Consider the following 26496-nt stretch of genomic DNA (forward strand, 5'->3'; position numbering starts at 1 on the left):
TGTCTATTGACCCCTAATAATAATAATAATAATAATAATAATAATAATATAGTTGATCAGCCAAAACATTATTTCATATATATGTTTTTTTTTAATGTTTGCTTGTACTGGAGTAACAAAGTTAATAAAGCTGATAAATCATGGAATCTTCTATCTAGAAGTCCATCATTGTGCAAAAACCCACGTCAAAAATGTCACATAACTGTACATGCTTCTGGAAGGCTCAGCAATAACATTTACGTGTAAACAAATTGAAGCAAATCATTAAAAGAATGTACTAAGAGTGTACGGATCCATTTTGTATAACAGCGAGCTATGAGGAAATTTATTCTAGATTGAAGAATCTATGAGGTAGGAATCAACTAAACATTATTTAGGGTGGAAAACAATTTTCAAACAACACAGTCTTTAGATATAAACTTATAAATCTTAATTTATTAAAATTATTATTATTAATTTATTTATTCATTCACTTATTTATTTATCCATCCTCAGTACTGCTTTATCCTGGTCAAGGTTGAGGTGGATCTGAAGCCTATCCTGGGGAACATTAGTCATGAGACAGAAATGCTTTAATGTTATTTACAAATGATTTCTATGTAATTAGATTAAACAGCTGCATGTGGAGATTAAAGGGTCTAATCGCTATGTGATGGACTCTGGTAGTGAGGAATGACCTGATCCTTTTCATTCAATTTAGTGTTGAAACATGATTCACAGAATTAACATTTTCATTCTGTCAAGCAGATGTTTTCATGAATATTTCAATTCCCCATTGGATTATAGCTCTGCCTAGTGATGGTATGATACAGCGCTTATTGGAAGACATTTAGGGAGTGGTTTTATTAAATGCATGTGACACAGAATCATGCTTAAGAACTACAGATAGAAAAAGAGTAGAGAGTAACAGATAAGTGAGGCAAAAAAAAACCTTTTCTGTTCCATATTGTTAATAACATCTGAAATATAAAGTGAAATAAAGTCTATTTCTTACAATCTCCTAAATATTTTAGTGAAATTTTATATCTTTTAAAGGATCCAGGCCACCTAGCAGAAACAGATATACTCTGTCTTGTGTTATATACCGTATAGTAGGTGTATTTATGTTTCAGCTCAACTGCTGAGTCAATGTGGACATTTGCCTTAGGCTAATACGCTGCAATTACAAGAAAACCCAAAGAATGACATGGCAGACAACAAAAACAACCTTATTCCTACAATACTCTGATTATTATTATATGGTTTATCAGCACTGCTGTTTTCTCCTTTCAGAAACCTGGATAGAAAAACACATACCTGTACTAATTCTTATTTACACTACAAGCACAAGAACTGTACACAGAACTGTGTAAAGCAGACTATAACCACATATTCCATAAAACATGAAGCCTTGCTTTTTTTATTAAACAGAAGTGAAGGGTTGATGTTTACCTCTCCTTTCAGTTTAAATGACACTAATGCCATCAGCATGTTTCATACAACAACAGCAGCATGAAACATTAATTAAAATGCCCTAAAAGATTTGCATAATGTACTTAGTAGCAATAATCCATTAGAGAGTTGAAAATCAATTACTGTGATTTTATCCCTGGGTGTTCTAGCTTCAGAAAGAGCACTCTGTTTTGATGTGTAGAGCAGCGTTTGTCTAATTTTTTTAGGTAAAATTATTTAGAAAAAAATAGTTCAAGCCAGACCTTGCTGAGTTTATTAACACTGTATAGAATGGCCTGTGGTTAATGTGGCCCTTGAGCTTCATGTTAAATGATTTGAGGTGACTTAGAATTAGCACACTGCAGTGAATCTATGATAAAATTAATATCTGTCCTTTTATTTTTTTAGCTTTGTCTCATATGCACCAGCCATAATATTAAAACTGAGTGCCTAATGTTGCGTAGGTCCTGCTAGTGCTGCCAAATCTGACCCATCAAAACAGGGACTCCACAAGCCCTCTGCATGTCCCACAGATGCACCGTCTGATTGAGATCTGTGGAATTTGTCATGGACCTCAAACCAGCGTGATAGGACATTATCCTTCTGAAAGAAGCCACTGTCATTAGAAAATACTGTTGCCATGAAGAAGTGTACTTTGCGACAATGTTTAGATGCATGATATATGTCAATCTAACATCCATATGAATGCCAGGACCCAATGCTTCCAAGCATTCCAATAACGTCTGCAGAATTTCCCAGAGCATCACTTCACCAAACAGGTGACACATGTGCATAGTAGTCCACATAATGTAAAAAAAATAATAATAAAAATTCATCAGACCAGGCCAGCTTCTTCCATTGCTCCATACTCAAATTCTGATGTTCACGTGCCCACTGATGGCAACTGGGCACTCTGTAGAACACTGTGTATTCTGACACCTTTCTTTCATAGTAAGCAAAAATCTTTTCTGCTTTGGGATCGGACCAGACCAATGTCTTTTGGGCACCTATGATTAGCCTTCAAAATATGGAACTTGTGAAAGTCTCAAATTCTTGTGCTTGAGCCACGCAAAGAAAAAAGAAGACTGAACAACGCAGCCTATCTACAAATGCTTAAATCGAATTTAGCCACTCCTTGAACATAGCCTTATGAATGGTGTCTTACTTGCTATAGGTTGCGTAGGTCATTTCCTAATGGTTCAATTGTCAGTAAAAATGTAAATTTGGCCTAAGACTTATTCAGTTTTACAGACACAGTTTAAGCATAGGTTTTTAACACATGTTGCATGTTGAAGTAGTTTTCTAACATTCAGCTGTTGGTTTTACCATCACATGGGACTCAACAGACAACACAGGATATGGACTGGATTTCTGTAACAGATGATTCAAGTATACTCCAAATGTAATCTGTGAATTAGAAAACATTAAGTCATTTAAAGCACAAAGTCTTGGAAAGAATTAAAGTTTTGATAGTTCTCTTCTGACAAAGTTACTTTATATAAAATAGATTTAAACTAAGAAAGTTAACAAATTCTTTTGATAGATGTTAGAAGATAGAAGATGATAACTGCATAAGTAAAGAAATATATTGATTTAAATAAGAAAATATCTAGTGATGAAACTATTAAAATCACCTCAATACCATGGTATATTCATTCATTGATTTTCTACCACTTATCCAAACTTCTCGGGTCACGGGGAGCATGTGACTATCTCAGGCGTCATTGGGCATCAAGGCAGGATACACCCTGGACGGAGTGCCAACCCATCGCAGGGCACACACACTCTCATTCACTCACGCAATCACACACTACGGACAATTTTCCAGAGATGCCAAGCAACCTACCATGCATGTCTTTGGACCGGGGGAGGAAACCGGAGTACCCGGAGGAAACCCCCGAGGCACGGGGAGAACATGCAAACTCCACACACACAAGGCGGAGGCGGGAATCGAACCCTCAACACTGGAGGTGTGAAGCGAACGTGCTAACCACTAAGCCACCATGCCCCCCTACCATGGTATAATTTACATCAAATTAATATACTGGAGTTTCACTCCACTTGCTGCTCACATAAACACTCTCACTCCCTTAATAACATTTTAAATTACACTGACCTTTCCACTCCGGCAATCAGACAGAGATCTCAGAGGCTCCTGGGATTTAGTGCCAGAGGTCTGATCTATTCCAATCATTTGGCAACGACTACATTTGCCTGCCACCTTCAACAAACCAATGATAAATGATTAATGGGCTGCTTTAAAATGCACTTTTTAACTAATGTGCTCGTAAGAGATCTGGTTATTTAAAAGATTCTGCAAACCTGGAACTGTGTGCTGCCTATTTTTACACATGTCCAGTCCTCTTCTTCAAAAGGTTTAGAGCCTGAGATAACAAGGTTCGCCCGAAAACGATTAATGAGTTGCATCATGTCAAACGAGGTGCAATCATTTGAGCTGTCCTCCCTGTGACAAACCAAATTGTAAGAGAACTAATATAGGATCCATTCTGTAAGCAGCTTACTATGCAATCAGAACAAACCATGGAATGGAAAAATCTACATTTAAATGAATGCCCATATCCAACACACTGTGAGTGTGTTTATGTTGACACAACAGGTAGCAGTCATCACCTGTTAATGACGTGATTAAGCAGAAGTTCCACACTAGCTCTGTTAATTAGCAAAAATTGAGCCTCATTCACCAAAGAGAGGGCTGGACGGCACGCACCTTCAAAACATAAATCATATATAGAGATACAGTCAGATTTACATTATGTTTATATGTAGCATTTAGAATTTTGATGAAACAAACTAACTGATCCAATTTAGGTGACTTTAGGTGACACTGAGCTGTAAGCACACTCATCAGAGCTGACATTATTGAATTCAAAGAAAATTATGAACTACTTTACTTAAGTAATGCAATAGCTTTGGTCTTTGGTTTGGTTTTGTTTCTTTTGGTCATTTGTTTTCTATGTGACTACTGGAACAACCGGCGTGCCCCTTATGTTCTAACTTAATGTGAGGATTCAGTTTCTGTTGTTCAACATCACCTGCATGACATTTCTAGGAAAACTTTAGATTTAGCACAGAATACCTGCAGCTGTCACAATGTAATGGTTAACATGATGTGCTATACTGAGTATCGTACCCTTTCCTGTGGCCATTTTCATATCCCGGACAAAACTGGGACTCTGTCTAATGAGACTGCAAGGTTTTCCCAAGAACTCCAACAGCCAATCTGATACTCTCTCCCCACAGTCAACAGTCTGTACCCTGAAACAGTGGAAATACGTATCAGCATGGTAAATAATACTATCAATATCATTTGCAATTATGTGATTAAATATAAAAGACAAGAACAAATCAAAAATCCCATAAAACAAAATTAAAATGAAAAAATATCCCACTTACCTGTCACCACAGACTTTGCTTTGACATGTTTTTGAGCCATGTTTTTCTTTACTGATCTCCAGGGGAACAGTAATTGGATCCATACCTATACTTTCAATAACAAAACTCACTCTTTAATTTCCCACACCTCCCAAAATATGCCTCTAGGTGAATTGGTATTAAAAATTAGACTGTAAAATGAGACTAACATTGCAAATATTTCTCTGACCTGAGGCTTCAAGGCACAGCGTCTTGGAGTTTAGGCAGATGTGTGGATGGATTAGACACAGTTTGGGTTCTCTCTTCTGACTCAGACACACTCCATTCTCATTTACCACCATCCACATGCGGTCATATAAGAGCCCCTGAGGGCCCAAAGGCCATTCTGTCACCTGTTGAGTTCCACAAAACAGCCTGATGTTTCTTGAGATTTGACAACAAGAAGTATTGACTTTCATTTTAAACACACTAAGGAATGAACAAAATAATAAACTTTAAATATTATTGCTGTCTATAATACTATACAGAATGCAGTGCATGTAATTGCATTTCATGTAAATGAATGCATGGATGTAATAAAAATAGTTTGAAATTAAAGGTACCTCAAATGCAGCACAGGACTTAATAGGATATATGAAGATATTGGTCAGTTTATAAGCATTTTCACTGTTCTGATCTGCCTTTGGAATAGCATCCTTGCTGACAGAAGCAGGAGAGATATTTAGGTCATTCATCACAGGCATAGGTCTCTCGATAGGCAATGATGTCATCTCACGGTAAACTGAGGTCTCTGCCTTTCCAGTTGACTTTAACCTTGCCAGTCTCTCCTGGTTCAATCTTAGTGGTTTTTCCACAAAGCAGTCCACAATAAACTTTAATAAACACTGGCAGTCTTCAAAAGTTGACATATATCCAAAGGAAATGCGGACAGACCCGGTTGGGCGCCCATCAATCAGGTCAATGTTGTCTCCACAGACATGACCAACCTTAAAATAAAATCAATTTAACGCAGCCTTCAAATACGATTAATTTCATTAGATTCTAAAATCTCAGATAATTAATTTGTAGACTGAACAGACTATATGCATAACGTGACTATATGCACAACTTCACTGACCTGTAAGTTAGCCTTTACCTCTTGGCTGCTGATGCCTAGATATGTCTGGCAGGCCCCAGTGTTACAGAAACAGCCTGTGCGCAAATGGATATTGAACAGACAGGCCATTTTGTCCACCTGAGGGAAAAGCAAGAGTGGATTTTTAATCACAAGGCTGGAATAAACTGATTAATGTGCCCATTGTAGGAAAGTAATTGGAAATCCTGAATCCTGTGAAATTCTTTTTTTTTAATATAAAGTTAGAAGTCAGAAGGTGTTATTTTTCATAGATGTTTGACCTGGTAGTATCCGATCACTTGGCCATTGGAGTCCAGCAAGTTGAAGTTGAGAATTGCACCCTGATCTGTTGTATTTTCAAACTCACTGTCACAATAGATCTGAGCCACAGGTTGTGTATTGCTATGGCACAGGCAAGACAGTATAGTGTAAGTATAATGAGCTAGGCCAAATGTGTGTAGCTGTATGTTCATCATGCTTCCTGGGGACAATAAACACACCAATAATATAATTTATTTACAGTAACATTGTTGTTTTAAAAGAATAAAGTGATGTAAATCTCATACCAGTCAATCTGTGTAAAGCATCAAACCCATGGTGGAGGGAAATAATATCAAGGAAAGAAATGGTTCCATCTTCAAATCTAAATATACAAAAAACAAAAAAACAAAACAAATATGTACAAGTAATATTGAGTTACCTGTTACTGTTAAGTCAGTTAAATGTTTTTGGAGTAGAAAAGTGAATTTTGTAGTGCAGATTACCTGCCACTAATGTCAGACTTTGGTACAAAGTAGTCTTCTCCCACCAAATAAGCTGCTGCTGTTCCTCCACCAAAATACTTCTTTTTCAAAAGCTCAGCTACTTCATTCCTCACCAACAAGGCTCCAAGTCCAGTGGGGAATCCAAACATTTTATAAAAAGAGATGGGCACAAAATCAGCTGGGTGTTGCTTCAGGTCGAGTTGTGAGCAGCCAACAAATCCAGAAGCATCCAGCAGAACAAACCACCGACCTCTATGCTCACATGCTGGGTAGAGCTGCTGGCCCTGAATCCCTCTCACATATCTCAGAGGATATTTCCGCCCAGAAAAATTGCTCTGGGCAGGATAACAAAAAAGATGTGCCACTATGCATTCATCCTGTGTATTCATCATGACTTGGCTAGCTTTGGCTCTTGCTTCTATTTCCTGAGGAAACACAGGCACTGTTCCCACTCCTTGAGGTCCAGTTACCCCTCGAATGCCAACTACTGATGTGTGATTGTCGGTGAGGTAGCAGAATTGACTTCCTGAATGTTCATCAGTAGCAGACGTCCAAGGAAAAGTTTCAGCAACTAATTTAAGAGCTGCAGTGCAGCCTGGAGTGAAAATGACAGAGTATTCATCAGGGCTGGTGTTAAAGTGCTCCAGTATCCTACAGACAGAAAAAAACACAATATGCATGAATGTCATTGAAGTATTGATTTAACACATCAATTTATTATTATATTCAGTAAAATAGAAAAAAGATTTAGCGCAGTGATGCAGGCGTACACGTGAAACCTTTTTTTATTTTCGATGAAAATATTTATTTATTAATTACATATTTGCATCATGAGGCTTACAAACTCATAAGCATATATCCAAATGATATATTATTTTGAAACTCTAAACCAAATAACGCACAATACATTAAATTCTGCATAAAAATAGAAACATTGTGTGTTCTGAAATGAAACCGGCTGAAGAAGCTGAGGCATTTTTGTAGGAGCATTCTCCAGGCCTTGAGCAAAAAAAAAAAAAGCAGCTTATCATCCATTGTAGTTAAGATGTACATACTAGAAATACTCTTCCTGCACAATTTATTAATAATTACTGTACATATTTTTATTTTTACTAATAATATTATGTACATTTTTGCATGTTTGTTAAAACAATTATTTTTTTATGTAAATAGTGTGTAAGATACAAAATATCTCAATCTTATAATTTACAGTAACTGGATAAAATAGACATCTTACTCATATCATCTATCACAGAACAACTAACTCGACTCTCGATTCTTAACTGTTAACGTTGCATGCTGTTTTAGTGTAGCAGGTTTAGACTTGCCTAATCTAGTCTGTCAAGTTGAAGGCCTGAACCATTGCCTAAAGCTTCGTCATTCTATTCAGCATTGACCTTTGGATTTGTCTACTCTGCTGTCTCTTAATAAAAAACCCTGTATACCGTATGCGTCTAAAACCCAGTCAATGCCAAACAAACAGACTTTTAATGTATTGAGACATCTAAATAAAATAAATCTGCATATAAATTGTGGCTGACTAATATATCCGCATTAGTTCCTATGGCTGCATTTTGGAGACGGGTTTGTAAATTGTGTACATGATGATTTGCTGCACATGAAATATAAGGACTTGTGGAACCAAGAAAACCTTCTGCGGTGTTACAAACTGTAAAAAAGGAAAGAGGACAAATCCACAGGCAGGTGAGAAACTGAGTACCTGTATCTGACTCTCTCCACGGTATCATGTGTCATCTTACTGCTGGGATTGTGACTGTGAGGGTTACCTGGGACAAATACTTTGCTTTAGTAACACACTCATATATCAGGCCCATCATATCTAATGAACAAAAATTTACTATTTTAGGTATATTAAATTCTAGGATCATATCTAAGGCTCATTGATTTAACAAGGTATTACTTATGAAAATACTAACCATAAATATTCCTGGATATATCCTCATAAAATGCTTTGACCTGGGATTCAGCAAAGAGTGTTGTCCCAGCATGATCAAGGTAAGTAATATCTGTGTGAGGAACATCTAATTATAACAACAACAACAACAACAACAACAAAATAATAACAAAAAACAAAAACAACAACAACAATAATAATTAATAAATAAATAAAAGTAGGTATAAAAACATCCTTTTTCTAAATAAATACACTTTTCCTGATGAGATTGGAGAATACATTGCAAACAATGAATGTATATATTCATGTGTTATCTGAAGTGACTGGTGTAAAACCAAGTAAAATCACAAAGAAAATAAAGAAGCATTGTGCTGTGTCCTTGTCTGATATGAAAAGGTTGTGAGTGAAAAGCGAGTCCACACACAGAGATAAAAAGGTGCAGTATGTAAAGTGTACAATAGGGTACAGTGTGTACAGTAGTGTACCGTGTGTGCAGTAGTGTGCAGTAGTGTATGCAGCCCAATGATGAGCCTATCTGTGGATACTATTACCTGCTCAGTGTTACCAAAGCATAATGAGATTAATAATAATAATAATAATAATAATAATAATAATTCATTCATTCATTCATTCATTCATTCATTCATTTTCTACCGCTTATCCAAACTTCTCGGGTCACGGGGAGCCTGTGCCTATCTCAGGCGTCATCGGGCATCAAGGCAGGATACACCCTGGATGGAGTGCCAACCCATCGCAGGGAATAATAATAATAATAATAATAATAATAATAATGATAACGATAATGACAATAACAATAATCATAACTGTTATTGTTATTGTCATTATTATTATTATTATTATTATTATTATTATTATTATTAATAATAATGATAATGACAATAACAATAATCATAACTGTTATTGTTATTATCATTATTATTATTATTATTATTATTATTATTATTGTCATGTCTAAAACAGGGCGTAATGGCGTTTGTCATGCCTAAAAATGTTCCTACCAAACATCATGACTATGAATCACTTTTACTGAATAGTCATGTGATAGTGGTTTAGCAGTAGATTTTTGTCCCTAAGCTTTTTTGCCCCTAGTTTTAACAAGCACTCTGATATTAACGAGCTTTTGTCATGTCTCTATTTTTGCCATCCGAGCAGCAGAGGGCGCTTCACACCACACAAACAAACCATACGGTGCCCTGGTTATGAAATACAACGCTACTAAATAATTGTGTGTATGTATGTATGTATGTATGTATGTACGTACTTTGCGTATTTTCTGTGTACAACCCAAACTTCGTCAATCGATAAGAAATGTTTAGCAAGCAGTTAAACTCGTGTGACTGGAGTTAAAGCCATGAAAGCTAACTTTACCTTTAAGCCTGGAGAATTCACGGCGGTTCAGTTCCTGCTGCTCACAACCGAAAGTGTAATACGGCCAGATTTCCTTAAAGCTCTCAAACGTGCACAGGCGGTTAAATTCACTCGAAAGCGTTTCCATTATGTCAAAATGTCAGCCTCTGTGACGGCGAGTCTGTCGCTGACATTTTCTCCGAGGTGAATGAACTTTTCTGACAGCTTATAGCCGAGTTCCAAGTCCACATCTGAAGACACAACATGGCTCTGGCTGTACTGTAGCTCTGCTCCTGAGGGACTCCACAGTTTAACTGCATTGACTCTGCTCTAAGATAATTAAATGGAAACACTGCTGCAGTGCTCTGATGATACATTGCTCTGTACCAAAGGTTCTCAGTCCTCCTCTGATTAAATCATTACTTTCCTTAGAATATATTATAATATATTTCCAGAGCATTTTATATTATAATTACACCCAATAAGCTCAGTACCCCATATCCATTGAAACCAAAGTCTGAATAGGCATAAGACAAGCCGGATACAGGGTATTAACATGTCCTGTTTCGTATCCTTTAACACTAGAGAAATTAAGAAAGTCTTACATTTGGCACGAAGTAATAAAAAGGGATACAGTTTAAACAAGTCAGTTTGAACAGTGTGACTGATATGTGTAAATGTATGGAGTGAAGAACAGTGATGAAGGTTTTTTAACAGGAATACTTTATGAGACGAATGTATTTAACACATCGAGTTCGTACAAGTGTGATGTTTAAAGATAGATAAATCTGGGAAATGGCTATGTACCATTATCACTTTTCATCAGAAACAGGGGTAATAATTAAATGTCACTTCTGCTCCAGTGATTCACTCACTTCATAATTTGGCCATCAAACCAAATGCATCTCCTTTTGTTGAAGGACCACATTGTTTCCATCGAGCTGGACTCATTAGCAGAAGAAGTTGGCTGGGTTGGGGGAAGGGGTGACAGACTTTTTTCTGTGTCTCTCCATCCATAACAATGTGACACAATCAGTTTAGAGATTTTATTTTATTTATTTTTTTGATAAAAAAATAATTGTTTTGCTGAATATCTTGCCAGAATCCCTCCAGAACAACCTGATTTTGTATGTTTAAATTTGTTATTCATGAATTTCTGTCGGTTTTGTTCGCAAGTTAGATTGTTGACAAGTTTCATTGGCATAAAAGTGTAGCTGACCTGATGCTGTCCTTCCATTTAAAGACAACATATTTTTTTTCCCAACTTTACTGCTTTCACTACTCCCATGATGGGACCAACTATATTAAATAAGGAACTCCAAGCTGGCCTACCCTGCTGTATAGGCTTATCTCAGACTAATACAGTGGGGGGAAAACAGTAAAGCTAGTCTCAGTCGGGCAGAGCTGCGGGCACATGGCCATCTGTCTATTCTCTGAATACAGCTGACAACAAAGGAGGGCAATTCTTCATTACTAGACCATACAGCCACTGGACACTACCACACTCACTCACATTGTTGAAGAAACAAGCCAAATAACAGGGAAAAGCAACCGAGTGACACCAACCTACTGCCTCAACCGCAATCAGCCCAGCAGGTCAGTTTGTTAACTTGCTGCTTGTCACATTTTACAGAGTGCCAAGCAGATTTATTTATGCATTAACCTACTGCTTTTATAGGTAGTTTTTACACTACAGTAATTAGATTAATGACAAATTGTTTCATGATAATCTTTAAACACATGTTTTATAGATGCTACACTCTTTGCCTACTGTCACGTTTAAATATCCAATGTTTACGTGTACTGACCAAATTCATTGTAATTAGTGACTTTAATTCACAGATCATATAATGGAGACATAAGTAAAAGTATTAGACACATTTAAGAAGTCTTTGAAATGTGTTATGTAAGAAATGTGTTACATAGAACTTTAACACAGTTTAATTCTGATTTGTTATGAGGGTTTGCTTGTTCGGTATTTAAGTCAACAGCAAAGTTTTTAAAATGATAATGTAGAGTTTCATGTAAAGTTAAAATTATAAAACAATGTATGCTAATATCACAGTTCCACAGTGCTTTATATGAACAGTGCATTTGGCCTTGTTATTGTTGTGCGTAATAGAGTGGTTTCTGTGGTCTGGTGGATTGCTGACAAGCTTGAGGAGACAGAAATGGGTCAAAAGGGATTTAGCATTAGCTAAATAAATCCTGGCCTATAGGATTAGGTAAGGCTGTTGCTGCTTGTTTGATGTGTTTACCTGATGAACCAGCAGAGGACTGAAGCCTAGTAAAGAAATTCCACCCTTTTGAATTCAGACCTCTCATTATCAACTGACATTATTATATTTTAAGTTCAAATTAAGAAACGCATGTCTGCATTAATGATTCAATGTTAGAGATTTAAGCACTTATGTACGTCGCTCTGGATATGGGCGTCTGCTAAATGCTGTAAATGTAAATGTCTTTTTGGCTGTTTTTTAATTATGTTTTAATAAATGTGTACACTCTCTTTCCAGTTCATCAAGAATAAAATGGCAACAGAGAGAGAGGTCTGCTTAATTCATATCTCATGTACGTATCTGAAAAATGAAGAGTGGTGGAGTGAGTATTACTATTCTGTACCACCTAAAATTCAAATGAAACACATTCTGTGACCTGCATGGACTCAAGAGGCAAATAGCATGTGGGGTATCAATTTCAGTGCAAAACTGTGTAGTAAATATTGCTACATAAGATATTCACAAAAGACCTTCAAAGGCCTTTAAGACGTGTATTGAAATATAAATCCTTTTTCATTGCACCTGTATTGCAGTCATGACCTTAAATATTTCAAAAGTGATCACAATTTCCGGAACATATACAAAGGGATGTAGAAACAATTCAGGACCGCAGACTATAACAATATACTACAATAATAGTAGATTAATGGCACCCTATTTATACGTCACTAAAATCACTGGATCCAAAATCTCATCAGGAAACAAACAACTGCTGTTGCAGCTTATAAAACATGGCACATCAGTTTTATTAAAGTGGAACAAGTAAAACGCACCTACACATACAGTATATATCACTGAAACTGCAGTGTCTCAAAAGTAAAGTAAGCAAAATGACAGACAAGTCTGAAATTGAATATTGTTTTGAGTGGTACTGAGGATTCTGTGTTTGTAGCTAAAGTGTTTATTGAAATAATCAAATATGTAGAGATTGGAATTTGCTGGGTTTTGCTGGTTCTTGCTTATTGAACTGCAGCTGCTTCACTGTCTGCTAGGCTGACTGAATTGCTAACATTCTTATCTGTTTGTCTGCACAGAGCCTGTCTGTCTGAAAGTGTGCAGTGTCCAGATCATCAAGAAGTATGAATATGAATGAGAAAGAGGTTGCTTTGTGGTCTGAGGGAGGGCTAAATGTCACCCTCACCATCCGCCTACTAATGCATGGCAAGGTGAGGCTCGCAAACCCTTACATTATAAATGTTTATGAGCTATTTCAGCTCATAATAAATTCTCTCCTGAAGGTAGAAAGCACACCGGAATATATTATAATAATTCATTACCAGTGAGGGTCTCATTTGGAAATTTACATTATCACTACCACATACACGTACTAATATCAATCTAAGCATGCTATGCTTCATTATTTTTAATTAATATGCATATCATAGTAACATTTGTAACATTCATGTATGTCTCATTGTATTTTATGTGTATATGATATGGTCTTGAGTGCACTTGTTTTACAGTGGAAAAATGCACACAAACACATTAATACATTAATACAGCAGATCAGTATACATCATCTATAGCTGTGTTTACTTTAATTTAATATTTGTGGAATTATTTTGCAGGAAGTGGGCAGTATTATTGGGAAGGTAGATATTCTAATTCAACAACTTAGTTGACTATATATTGAATTACAATTGTGTACATATTTGAAATTTTGAACATGTCACTTTTTTTCTCTTTTTAAATGATACCACTATCTCTTGCACAGAAAGGGGAAACTGTCAAGAAAATGAGAGAAGAAGTAAGTCCTATAATCGATAAAATTGTAAAATATTAAGATTTAATTCAGTGCTATAATGAATGATTGAAAAAAATGACATTGTAGAATTACAAAACACATGATCAAGACTCAACACTGATGAATAAACATGTTAAAATGAAACGTAAAACCTACAAATACATTTTTTTTGTGTCTGCCTTGTATAAGACTGCGTAGAGAAAAGAACTCTGTACAGTAAAAATCATCACTAGAATAAAGTCAATAACTTGTCTATACATTTTCATGTTTTCTTTAAATAGAGTGGAGCACGTATCAATATATCCGATGGTTCCAGCACAGAACGAATCGTCACCATCACTGGTGCCTCTGAGGTCATCTTCAAAGCTTTTGCCATGATTGCAGAGAAGTTTGAGGAGGTGTGCTTCATTATATTGAAAAAAAAATCATTACATGCAATTAACATCATTCTGCTGTAATGTACTGGTAATCATTACACAAAGGATTCAAACTTTATTTGAATTAGCACATCTTAAGACTTTAATAAGGAAATTGTGTGGTGTATTTGAAGACTGTTGATACAGTATGAAATACATGCCATGCTGGCCTAAATGGGTTTAGACTGTAATTAAAATTTCTTTATCTTTTACTTCATGTAACTCCCCAGACATTAGAGAATTCTACAGCTTTAATTAGCTGCCGTCTGTGGAGCACAGATGCCATCAAATTTCGCAAGGTTGAAGAAATGACTTTTAATGAAGTGTGTGATTTTATTGGGTTTCTCTTGCAGGACATACTGGCCTGCATGGTGAACAGCACAGTGTCAAGCAGACCTCCTGTCACGTTGCGTCTTGTGTTCCCTGCAAGTCAGTGTGGCTCACTTATCGGCAAAGGAGGATCTAAAATCAAAGAGATCAGAGAGGTAGATACGATCCTTAATCTGATACAAACAAACGAAAGATAATTAAAGTTATGAAGGAGTTCCAAATGTTCACGGCATGGTCATTTTGTTGAGCACTTTGTTGGTATTCTTTGTTCACTTGCCCAGCAGGAACGCTTTGGCTGAATGTGATTAATTGTTCTCATCAAACAGAGCTTTTGTGTTTGTGAGCTAAGGGCAGCTCCATTAAGTCCACAGATATACAGAGTGCCCTTTTTGGCTTCAATTTCAAACACCAAATATATCATCTTCTTTTTTTTCAATTATCAGTTTGCTTTTTGACTAGGAAGAAAGCAATACAGAAGTAGTGGCAGCCCCTGAAGCAGTATTACTTTCCTCAATGTATTAACGTTTGACAGGAGAACAGTGCACTTTGTTGCGAGAATTGTGCTTCTGTATGTGGATTTCACAGGATAAATTTAGCTGTCCTCTCTATTCAGGGCTGAGGCGGGTGAACTGGTTGGTTGAATTCCCAGTAGCTTTGAATGTCTAGGACATGATGAGGCTCCAAAGCAAAAATAGATTCATATTTATATGAAGTATCTAAATAGATTGGCCTAAATAACAACACACCTTACAACAATGCCCAAACAGGACTTGAACTGAGCTGCTATTCGGAATACCTCTATGTTGTTTGCTCATAAAACAAAGCAGACATAGAAAGTAATATCATGATATAACAGTGTGAGGTGTCATTTTTCAAAGGATCATTCATCCTTTTATTCATTTTGTTGTAGCCGTCTCACATCTTTGGTTCCTTTGCAATCTCAGTTGTGTGTGTTAGACCACAGGTGCACAGGTGCAGGTAGCTGGGGACTTACTACCAGAGTCTACAGAGAGAGCAGTGACCATCTCTGGCACCCCTAATGCCATTACGCAGTGTGTGAGACAAATCTGCACCATTATGCTGGAGGTGTGTGTTCAAAAATGTGTTTTCATATTGTGATGGGTCCCAAATTTTCTGACATGGATCAGAATATTAGTGTTGTGGGGACCTTGTAAGGACATTTCAATGTTATGTTCATGGAAATTCCTCACAAGAAAAATCAAACTCTCAACAATCACTCTGTGTGTGTGTGTGTGTGTGTGTGTGTGTGTGTGTGTGTGTGTGTGTGTGTGTGTGTGTGTGTGTGTGTGTGTGTGTGTGTGTGTGTGTGTGTGTGTGTGTGTGTGTGTGTGACTAAAGCATTATCAATCTAAGGAAAGCATCTAACACAATATTTACCTACGTTCTTCATTTGAATTTTATTTCACTATGTTAAGCACGTGTTTTTCATGTTTCTGTCCTGCCTAATTTGTCTACTAGCACTCAGGGGCTTCCCTGCAGAGGAATGCATACTGTGCACTAAGAAAATGTTTTCTCCTTGAAATTGTTGAATGGGCTTTCTTTTCTTCTTCTTTGTGTAGTCACCGCCTAAAGGAGCAACAATCCCTTATCGGCCCAAGCCATCCTCTGGTGGCAACCCCACAGTTTTATCCCAACCACATACAACTCCTGTGAGTACTTCAATCTAGTTCACAGATCCTCTAAACAGCATCTATTAGTTTATGAATTCAGCATCATTATGGATTCAGCGGCTCCAGTTAAACATTTATGGCTTCATAGCTTCATTCTTAGTGGGGAGAGACGTGCGTGTGGATATTTAGGCTAATGATTTCTTTGAGATCAGTGTGGCCAACTAAATCTTACCCTGTTTTCATCAGTAATAAAGTCAGCACAGGCTGGCTCAATTCTCTAAGACATTTAGATAAGGCTTGCTCTGGGTGGCTTCACATTGCTGATCCAGGACTGTCTGTTTTGATCAATGCAATAAGAGAGCAGGGCTTTTTCGATCTCAGAAGACCTTTTTCGATCATTGTTTCTTAGCCAGTACACAGCATTCTATTCGATTTTATTCTATTCCATACAGAAAACTGTATAAAAGTCAGTGTGTATGATTATACATATATGATGCTTTGACCTTTAATTTGTAAAGGGCTGTGTGTTGTTTAAAAGGATGCATGTAAAGCAATCATGACCTTTCGAATGGGAGCTGTAAAAGGTTAACATGGCAAACTGATTAAGCATGTTAAAGCCCTGTAGACTTTTATTCATTTTTAGATCTGCAACACGTCCCTCTAGAAGCATTAAAATGCAGCAGGCATCAGAATTTCATAAACATTGTATGAGCCAGTCCAGGTGGTTGTTGGACATATTCATACAGTGACCCCTTGTGGTTAATACTCTGAGACAAGCGTTGCTCACAATTCTCATGCTCATGCAACAGTGTATATTAAAGACAAAGAACTATATGTACATATAAGGTGGTTATTCATTTATCCAACAAGCCTGAAGTTGTTTTCTTTTGTGTAGACTTTTGCTGTTCCAGCGCAGTACACCATTCCTCCCCAAGACGTGAGTGCCAATACTGCTGTCTTATCAGAGATGTTGATCAGAGATCTCTACCTAACAGTGATCGCTACACTTTCCCCAGCCACCTTCTGCCCTTTCTACCACTACACTTTTACCAGTGCATTCCATTAAACATCTCAATGCCTTTCTCCTTAAAATACTCACAGAGGGACCACTACTAATTGCAATTTTTCTGCATGCACAAACATTTAAACACAGGGTTCTCATGCCCGTCCATGCATTCATATGACTAATGCCTGGTGTTACTAACACCTTTTCCTCCATTGTTTTATTTTCATACCTTTGAGTGTTGTCACAAAATTAGACTGTTAATAGAATCAGATGTGATTACAATCATGCTGCCAGTTTATTTTGGGTTTTAACAAACCCTAGTAACAGTTCTAATTATGAATATAAATAAATATATTTGCTGTGTATTGTCTGTAGATGTGTTTTCCTCTGAAATAATTCAGGTTGATTGGCTAGTTCTAACCTCCCTTCCTGCCCTGCAGTTGACCAAGCTTCACCAGTTGGCTATGCAGCATATCCCCTTTACCTCCCTTGGGCAGAGCAACCCTACCTTCCCTGGTACGTACCCAAAGATCCCCTGGGGAAATCTTTCTCTCCCTGTGTCACTCTGTCCATTGTTCAACATGGCTTGTCTTGTCTTGTTATGGTATGTCTTGGCTTCTTGTTTCCTCACCCTATACTTTCCTGTGCCTTTCTCTCTCTCTCTCTCTCTCTCTCTCTCTCTCTCTCTCTCTCTCTCTCTCTCTCTCTCTCTCTCTCTCTCTCTCTCTCTCTCTCTACTTCTTTCTCTCTCTCAATTTGTTATTAATCACTATTAACCATATAAGATTTACGTTCTTCCTCTATAAGCAAATAAAAAGCAAACTTATGTCATATTAAGGGCATCAAAGTCATGAGATGTGCATGCGTTTCATATGAATCTTTAAGTAGCTGAAACCATTTCTCAAGACTCAAGACGTTTTGCTCATTGTCATTTCATGCACTCTTGAAGCACTGTAAGGGCTTTGTGATGTGTCTGTGTGATCTGGTCTTCTTATGTGCAACTCTTTGCATTCCTCCACACCACCCCAAACCTGATCAGTCCACCAGAGTACCAGTCATCTCTAGCACTTTTACACCTCCCCACATATTCTGCAGCAGGAACACAAACAGAAACAGGCCAACCATATGATTACTGCTCTAATAAAAAAGGCACTACTCTATAAGAGACCTCCTCTGGGTAGATGTTTAATTGAAAAGATATTTTATTCAGTGCAGTCCAAATATAATTAGGATTTTTTTTTCATGTCTAGCACTGTGTATTTGCAAAGCCCTACTGCTTTCTACATAATGCATATTAATGTTATTGTTTTGGTTCGTTTAGCTTGATTTTGACATACCTTTATTAGTTTTACCTGTGGATTAGTGATGTAGACCATATTATACTGTACAGTCACTTGGTAAGACCTTGTTAAATGTTTTGTGAGTTTTTTGCTGTCTATTCCCTGAATAGGTCTGGATATGTCAGTTTCACCAAGTTCTCATGAGCTGAGCATACCTAATGAGGTAAGTCTTTCTGATTGCACGATTACACTGTGCACAAAATGCATGCATTAGCCTTTAAACTTGCTTGAGGCATAATGTGACTGATTGTCAGCATTCATGACAGGTCACATTTCAGTAATGACCTTAGTAACACATAAGACCCTGCTGTGAGACCACTGGAGGTACAGAAGATGTTTAAGCCACTGCCTCTCTCCCTTTTCACTGCTGCTGTCACCAGTGTGACTTTAATCTCAGATCAAAATCTGAGACAATAACAAAGGGTCAGTGATTAATAAAGAATTAGTATTTAATTAAAACAATTTTCTCACATTTCCCAAAACCAATGTCATCACAATAATTACAGGCAAATTTCTGTGTATTCAGTGGGTGAGAATTCAGTCCTTTGCTTGAATATACTATTATTACTTTCAGAGCTTTCCAGTAAATTATGCCATGTGCCACTTACCCTTGTCTCTTCTCAGCTCATAGGCTGTATTATTGGCAGACAAGGCACTAAGATCAATGAAATTCGCCAGATGTCTGGAGCCCAAATAAAGATAGCCAGTGCCACAGATGGTTCAGCAGTGCGTCATGTCACCATTACTGGCTCCCCAGCCAGCATCTGCCTGGCCCAGTACCTCATCAGTGCCAGGTAAAGGACCTTTGCCATTCACAACACAAGCCCTTTGGCTTTTAAAGATGAAACTTTTTATTGCAGTTTTTTAGCTTTAAAGAATTTGACACATTTAGCAGATCACTATAATGAAATATTTCATGCTCCATCCTTTTGTTTAATCCCACCTATGTTGGCACCCCTCAGCTTTATTAATACTTATCAAGGCATGTGAAATCCTAGTTGTTGTTTCTCTTAGTAACACATAACATTTCCATATTGATTTTTCTTTTTTTCATAACCCTTTTTCTCTTGCTTTTCTGTTTACCTTCCACCCTCATTTGTTCCTACTCTAACTATTAACATTGTCCTGCCTCCCTCCTTCCCTTCCTGGCCCCTGGTGGTGGAATGTGTGTGGGTATGTATTTGTGTTTGCAGTTTAGAGATGGCTAAATTCAGTATCCAGGCTGCCTCCTCTTCCTCCAGTACTACAGTTGATCTCGGCCTGAGTTTCTCCCAATCTGCCTCTCCTGCCTCTGCCTCGGCCATGCTAGCTGCTCCCTCGTCCATTAACGTCCACTCACCCCCGGCCATGCCCTCGATCCCTACTACCCACTATGCTCTTCCAGTCTCCAGCCTGCTTGGCATGAAAACTGTGCCTCTGTGGGCCGTACACACTGCAGCCTCGCCGGGCTTTACACCCTACACCACAAAAATCCCTGCCTCAGCCACCGTCAAAAAATCTGAGCATCAGAGGTTCGCCCCTTACTGACCACAACTGACAGTCTTTCATTTACATGCTATGTTTTCTGATTTTGGGGCATCTTCGACAACTTTGAAGATTTTGTATATTTCTGCACAATGCTATGCAAATGAACAGGACACAAATGAAATGCATCTCACATCATCCTACATTTCTATTGTCATTTCATTCAGGAATGAGTCAAATATCAATCCATTCATACCTTTTTGACTACAACTAATGTGACTATAATTACAGAATGGTGATTTTGAAACCTCGCTTATTAAGGTAGTTAATAACATGCAAATATAGTACATGCATACATATAGATTTTAGATATAAAATAAATACAAATCCTTTTTTTACTCAGTTTCAGTAGCCACATTGAGTCTCTTTCACTGAATACATCATCTGTGCTAGTTGCATAAAAACAGGAAATTTATATTTTAATTAATTTAGGGCAAAAATGCAAATATTAGTCCCATAGTATTGCACAAAATACCCTATATCATTCATTTTTGTGATTGTATTATTTTCTTGATGTTTCTGTTGTTTCCAGTTAACTGTAACAATGGGCACATTTCATTTTTCACTTAGACTATAATGGAGCAGAGGTGATATGTATCACTTCCAGAAAATGGGTTATATTTGTGTTATAGTTATTATAAACTGTAGTAATTTGCTTTAGTCCTTTATCCCTAATGGTGTACATCTTTCTTAGGCTTTATGTAGTAATAGCTGGCCTGGGGCCTATTTAGTCATGCTGACATGCTGCAGCCTCATTTTCCCTCTGGACTACTCTGAAGCCATATGGTATTCTTGAGTTATCAGTATTATTCATTAGTCCCGAGTTTGAATATATGCAAATGAAAAAAAAAATCTATACTGAAGAAGAAAATTCAAAAGTACTAAACTTTAGAAAGTCTATTTATTGTTCTATGTATTTTCATATGCTCTATTTGATGGGTATATACATTGTGTTAGGCTATTTTTATATAATTCTTTAAAAATAATTTCTCATCAGTAAAGGAATTAACACTTTTCACTTTATACCTGACATGCAAGTAAAAGTGTTAAGTGAGCACAAATTACCAGTGGTGTACCTCAGGTGTCTATCCTGGGCCCTATGTTTTTCTTTATGTATGTGCTTCCCATTGGGTACATTTTTCATAAATACATTTCCTACTATTTTTATGTTGATTATAAATAGTTGTATTTCCCAATGTCTGTTTGCAAATTCTCTGACTGTCATACAAATATTAAATGCTGGCTGTCTAAAACGTTCTCCGTTTAAATAATGACAGACAGAAGTTCTTATATTTGGTCATCCAGACTCTGCAAGAACTGTAGCTGACAAATTATATATATATATATATATATATATATATATATATATATATATATATATATATATATATATATATATATATATATATATATACAGTACAGACCAAAAGTTTGGACACACCTTCCAAAAGCTTGGACACACCACCTTTTCAACAGAACAATGACCATAGACACACCTCCAGGCTATTTGACCATGAAGGAGAGTGATGGGGTGCTGCGCCAGATGACCTGGTCTCCACAGTCACCGGACCTGAACCCAATCGAGATGGTTTGGGGTGAGCTGGACCGCAGAGTGAAGGCAAAAGGGCCAACAAGTGCTAAGCATCTCTGGGAACTCCTTCAAGACTGTTGGAAGACCTGAAATGGTGGCTACTTTGAAGAACCTAGAATATGACATATTTTCAGTTGTTTCACAATTTTTTGTTATGTACGTATATAATTCCACATGTGTTAATTCATAGTTTTGATGCCTTCAGTGTGAATCTACAATTTTCATAGTCATTAAAATAATGAAAACTCTTCGAATGAGAAGGTGTGTCCAAACTTTTGGTCTGTACTGCATATATATATATATATATATATATATATATATATATATATATATATATATATATATATATATATATATATATATATAAATTTAATTTTTTTTTACTCTGAAGTGAAATTTAAGGAGTGTTGCCAAATTAATGTGTATCTTGTCATTTACTGATCTGAAGACTTTTATTCATGCTTTTGTTTCTTCTCAATTTGACTATTGCTATTCTCTTTACAAGTAACTATAATAGTAAACCCTGTCCGGTCTTCAATTGGTCCACAATGCAGCTGCTCGTGACTGGAAACAAAAAGATGGAATCTGTATTTCCTTTCTTGGTTTCACTATTTCCTTTCTTGGCCTTAGTTTAAGATGTTATCTGTTTTTAAATCTCCACAAGACTTGACACAGAATTAAGTCTCCAAATGTTTTTTTTAAAAGACATATGGATATGATATCAAACATGATCTCAAGGTCTGGTGAGTGATTTGTCCAGTTTAAAACCTTCCACTTTTTTTTTTTTTTTTTTGTGTGTGTGTTTTGTGCATTGTGTTTTGGGTCATTGTTTTGCTGCATGTTGAGGTTCCTTCAAGATAGATTTTTTCCATTTATCTACAAGTTCAGAATTTATTCTGCTGCTACCAATATGAGTAAAATGATCAGTAAAGCTTACTGTTCTATAAGCAAGACCAAGCTATGACATGACTAAGCCTCCACTGTGCTTGACTAATAAGTAGATATGTTTTGGATCATGAGTAAAATTCTTTCTCCACACTTTGGACTTTCCATCACTTTGGTAGAGGTTAATTCTGATTGCAGAAATTTTGTTATTCTGTATATCTTTGTGGTTAGTGGTTTTCATCTTGTGTTATGTCCTCTATATTTCTTCTCTCAAAGGCTTCTTCAAACAGTGGGTTATGGTGCCTTCATCTCAACCCTGTGGAAGTTGCTGGTGATGTCATTGAATGTTGTTTTTGGGTTTTTCTTCATAGCTCTCCGAATATTTCTTTCATCAACGGCTGTAGTCTTTGGTGAAACTTTTCCATGTCTGGTTGTTTGTACACCAGAGGTTTCTTCCTTTTTCAGGACATTCATTGGCTATTCCCAATACATGTGCAGTGGTTCTGATCAATTTTCCCTCAACATATTAATTTTCCCAGGAATTTGAAGGCCTTTAGGATCTGTATTATCAGGTCTTCTGTTTTTTCCTTTCTTTTATCAGTTTAGCATTTAAATGTTTTTAGCTCTCCTTCGATTTACTACATTATTCTTTTAAAATGTTTTATTTCATGTCATTTATTCCAGTTGTAAGATTTTCTTTAACCTACACTCATTATCTTTTAAATATGCTATATAAATAAACGTGACAATGTTTCAATTTGAATGTTGCATTTTTAATGAATTTCAGAATATTTAAAATTTAGTTGACATCCATAACTTTCTGCAAATTCATAAGATTTCTGCAAATATAACGTCTGCTGATGCTGCAGTGGTTCTAAATTAGTGAAGTTTCTTTCAATAGTACATGGATTGCTTGACTATGTGGTATTTTGGTTGAATGATGCTTGCACTTCTATGCAATCCTCAAGGAGAATTAATTTTCAATGCACAGTGAATCTCTTATAATTTACCTTTAAAAAGGGCTAAATTTTGATTTATAGTATGGTATTAGCTAAAGGAACACTGAATTTCTTTTGATGTGCTGCAGGAAATTTATCTTCTTGCTTCACAAAACAATTCACCCACAGGATGCACCGGGTTCACATTTTCAACTTTTATTCATTTGATGCACCCAAATTACTGATCCTTGAACAAACCAGAATAACAAAATATTCAAAATGTTAACATGTGTTATTCAATATATTCCATTCAAGGGATTGTGTATATAACAACGACTAGAGAGCTACTATTGTGTTATTCTATTATAGTGCAATGCTAGTCATGTTTTATAAATGGCTCTATCCTAATGGCTTTTTAACAAATGTATTAGTGTTGTCAGGGATGAACTTTATTTTACCTCTTCCCCTAACTGGGCATGAAAAAAAGCCTTTTCACAGGTACTGAATTAACAGATTTCCTCACAGGCTCCATATACAGTATATGCATCTTCACTGAACAAATCATTAACATGTTGTCATTTGCTGAGGTGTTCTTTTCAGCCAGCAGTGACCCTATTCAACATTGATGTAAACCAAGTTACAGAACACAACGTCATACCCAAATGTTAACTATTTTGGAGTCAGGTCTTTATGCTAAGACCTGCATATTGCTGGATTGAATCGATTGTTCTAGTTTTAGAAGAAGCTCTTCTTTGTGAAGAGGCGAAAGCAGAACAAACAGCCTAAGTCCCACTGAAATGCATCTCTGCCTACATTTTTGTTTAATGGTGAATTAATGATTTTCCCATCTCACCCCATCAGAGCAGCCTTGTGGAAATGATTGTGACAGACTGAAAAATCAATAACATTAATGCAGATATGTGCTGAATAGGACATGATTTTTTTTAAAGGACATAATCACCTCACCCAAGGCACAACAGTCCTATTGTATGCAGGAGAAGTTCACTCATCACAACTTCCAGGTGGTAAATCTCATCTAGACTCACCTGCACACATTCTGAAACCAAATTCACACCTCATACACATCATAAGTCAAATCCCAAACACACAAAGTTTATAAAGTTCTCTGCTTAACATCTTGTGTCCGCATGTGAGATTCTCTAAGGCTGTTAATAGACTCATATTATCTACAGCTTGAGTTGTATTTCCAAAGTATTTGCTAGCATTGTACTAGCTCTCACCACACTGTCCGTGATTTAGCTTTGATTTTTCTCAGTACAGCAGTCTCCTCTTTGCCTGATTTGGGTCTTTCCTGTGCTTTTTACATCACCTGCAATCTGGTAACCTACAGGATGATGAATACATGACACTAGCATGGTTAACTCATTCACTATTGCCAAACAATGCCCTTCACCACTGTACCTTCAGTTTTCCCCCTCTTTTTTTCACTGATATTTGACATTACAAATTTTTTCTTGTCATGTCTTCCTCTATTTTCCACATGTCCTGCTGTCTAGTGACCAGTGGTTTTTGAAGTATCATTCATAGTTAGCCCTGTACTGTATCTTAACCACTTTCTTACAACAACAGGGCTGTAGTCAGTTTCTCTCTGTTTTCCACTCTGGTCAGATTACACATCACCTGACGTCACCTGATGTCAATCTGTGTGACGCATATTTCTATTGTGCCAGAATATTTTGCTTTTGAAGTTTGTCTTTCAAGGACAGGCAGATAGCAGATAGCTGATAGTTAGAGGTCTCAGGATGCTGCTATAATTGGATGACTGGCTCCTATGTGCCTTGACTACACTGTACAGTGCATAGTCTCATGGTGTCCAAGTGGTGTACCAGATCTGGGAAAGGTTTGGAAAAGTAAGTGAAGACATTTTCACTGATGCCAAATCAGCTCATTGTTGACTGTGGCTCAAACGATTTCAACAAGAAGCATAAGTCGTTCCATGCTAAAGTTATACAATGATCACAGTTGTGATTCTGCACATGCGCAACACAGTTGTGATTCTGCACATGTGCAAAAGTATCTGGGTGATATTTACTGCCCATGGTATTTATCCAGTGTGAATAGAACTATATAATAGAACATCACACATATTCACACTACCTTCTCATAATTGCTACATGCAAAACTACATCACATTACATCACCTCTCTTCATAAGAATATTTGTTGATTAATCCAAACAGTGTCAGAACAAAACAAAAATTATTTTGTCATTCTCTGTGATGGTGCCACATGGCATTTGGATTTCATGCACCCATATACACATTTATATACACATTGCCTGGTTCATATGGTTTTTACCGCTTTCACATTTTTGCATTTCAATTGATACTTCAGAAGAAGCCGTTTCTATTCACGGAGGCCACTCAGGTGGACGTTTCATCCCTTTGTCATCCTGAGTCTGGACTAGTGCAATTCAGTCATGGCAGGTTATGTATCTACTGTAGGTGCAAGATGAGAATACACCCTGGACATACTCCAGTTCATTGCAGGGCAACTACCCCCCCCCCCCCCAACACACACACACACACACACACACACACATACACACACAGAGCTATGGGAAATTTCAAGTGGCATGTTTTCAGAAGGTAGGTTTAAACCAGAGAACAAGGGGAAAACCCAAGTGTAAAACTGCATGGTTTTTGAGCCATTCTGAAAAAAGTCTTCTTCCAGTGGCTGTAAATGTGAATGTACTTCACCGTAGAAAAATACTGCAACCACCCAGGTTTGCTTAGCTGACATAGCCTACATCCAAACCTGCAGAACGTACTAATGTGTTCCACACCACGACAAGCCTAAAATTTGAT

General features: G+C 36.9%; 2 protein-coding genes across 4 annotated transcripts; one reads left to right on the forward strand and one right to left on the reverse strand.

Annotated features, from left to right (window-relative positions):
* Window positions 1-71: 71 nt before the first annotated feature.
* On the reverse strand, window positions 72-10282 carry mocos (molybdenum cofactor sulfurase). Its single transcript, XM_027142004.2, has 15 exons — window positions 10007-10282; window positions 8640-8729; window positions 8423-8489; window positions 6703-7353; window positions 6505-6581; window positions 6220-6419; window positions 5942-6058; window positions 5427-5810; window positions 5054-5216; window positions 4846-4930; window positions 4583-4707; window positions 4063-4159; window positions 3754-3895; window positions 3548-3652; window positions 72-2838 (listed from the first exon to the last, which is right to left on the reverse strand). Exons 1-15 carry the CDS (start codon window positions 10131-10133, stop codon window positions 2734-2736), a joined length of 2535 nt encoding a protein of 844 aa, XP_026997805.2. The 5' UTR covers window positions 10134-10282; the 3' UTR covers window positions 72-2733.
* Window positions 10283-10504: 222 nt separating this feature from the next.
* Window positions 10505-23472, forward strand: zgc:110045 (uncharacterized protein LOC664755 homolog). 3 transcript variants are annotated; one of them, XM_047812741.1, is made up of 14 exons: window positions 10505-11581; window positions 12502-12556; window positions 13299-13430; window positions 13833-13856; window positions 13979-14011; window positions 14290-14406; window positions 14778-14909; window positions 15712-15840; window positions 16335-16424; window positions 17281-17322; window positions 17832-17907; window positions 18842-18894; window positions 19356-19525; window positions 23008-23472. In XM_047812741.1, exons 3-14 carry the CDS (start codon window positions 13344-13346, stop codon window positions 23276-23278), a joined length of 1224 nt encoding a protein of 407 aa, XP_047668697.1. In that variant the 5' UTR covers window positions 10505-11581; window positions 12502-12556; window positions 13299-13343; the 3' UTR covers window positions 23279-23472. The 3 variants fall into 3 exon arrangements, with proteins under 3 accessions (XP_047668697.1, XP_026997829.1, XP_047668698.1); XM_027142028.2 differs by lacking the exon at window positions 23008-23472 and adding an exon at window positions 19925-21603; XM_047812742.1 differs by lacking the exon at window positions 23008-23472 and adding an exon at window positions 19694-20065.
* Window positions 23473-26496: the final 3024 nt, after the last annotated feature.

Source organism: Tachysurus fulvidraco, chromosome 4 (assembly GCF_022655615.1).
Source record: "Tachysurus fulvidraco isolate hzauxx_2018 chromosome 4, HZAU_PFXX_2.0, whole genome shotgun sequence".
Classification (NCBI taxonomy): Eukaryota; Metazoa; Chordata; class Actinopteri; order Siluriformes; family Bagridae; genus Tachysurus; species Tachysurus fulvidraco.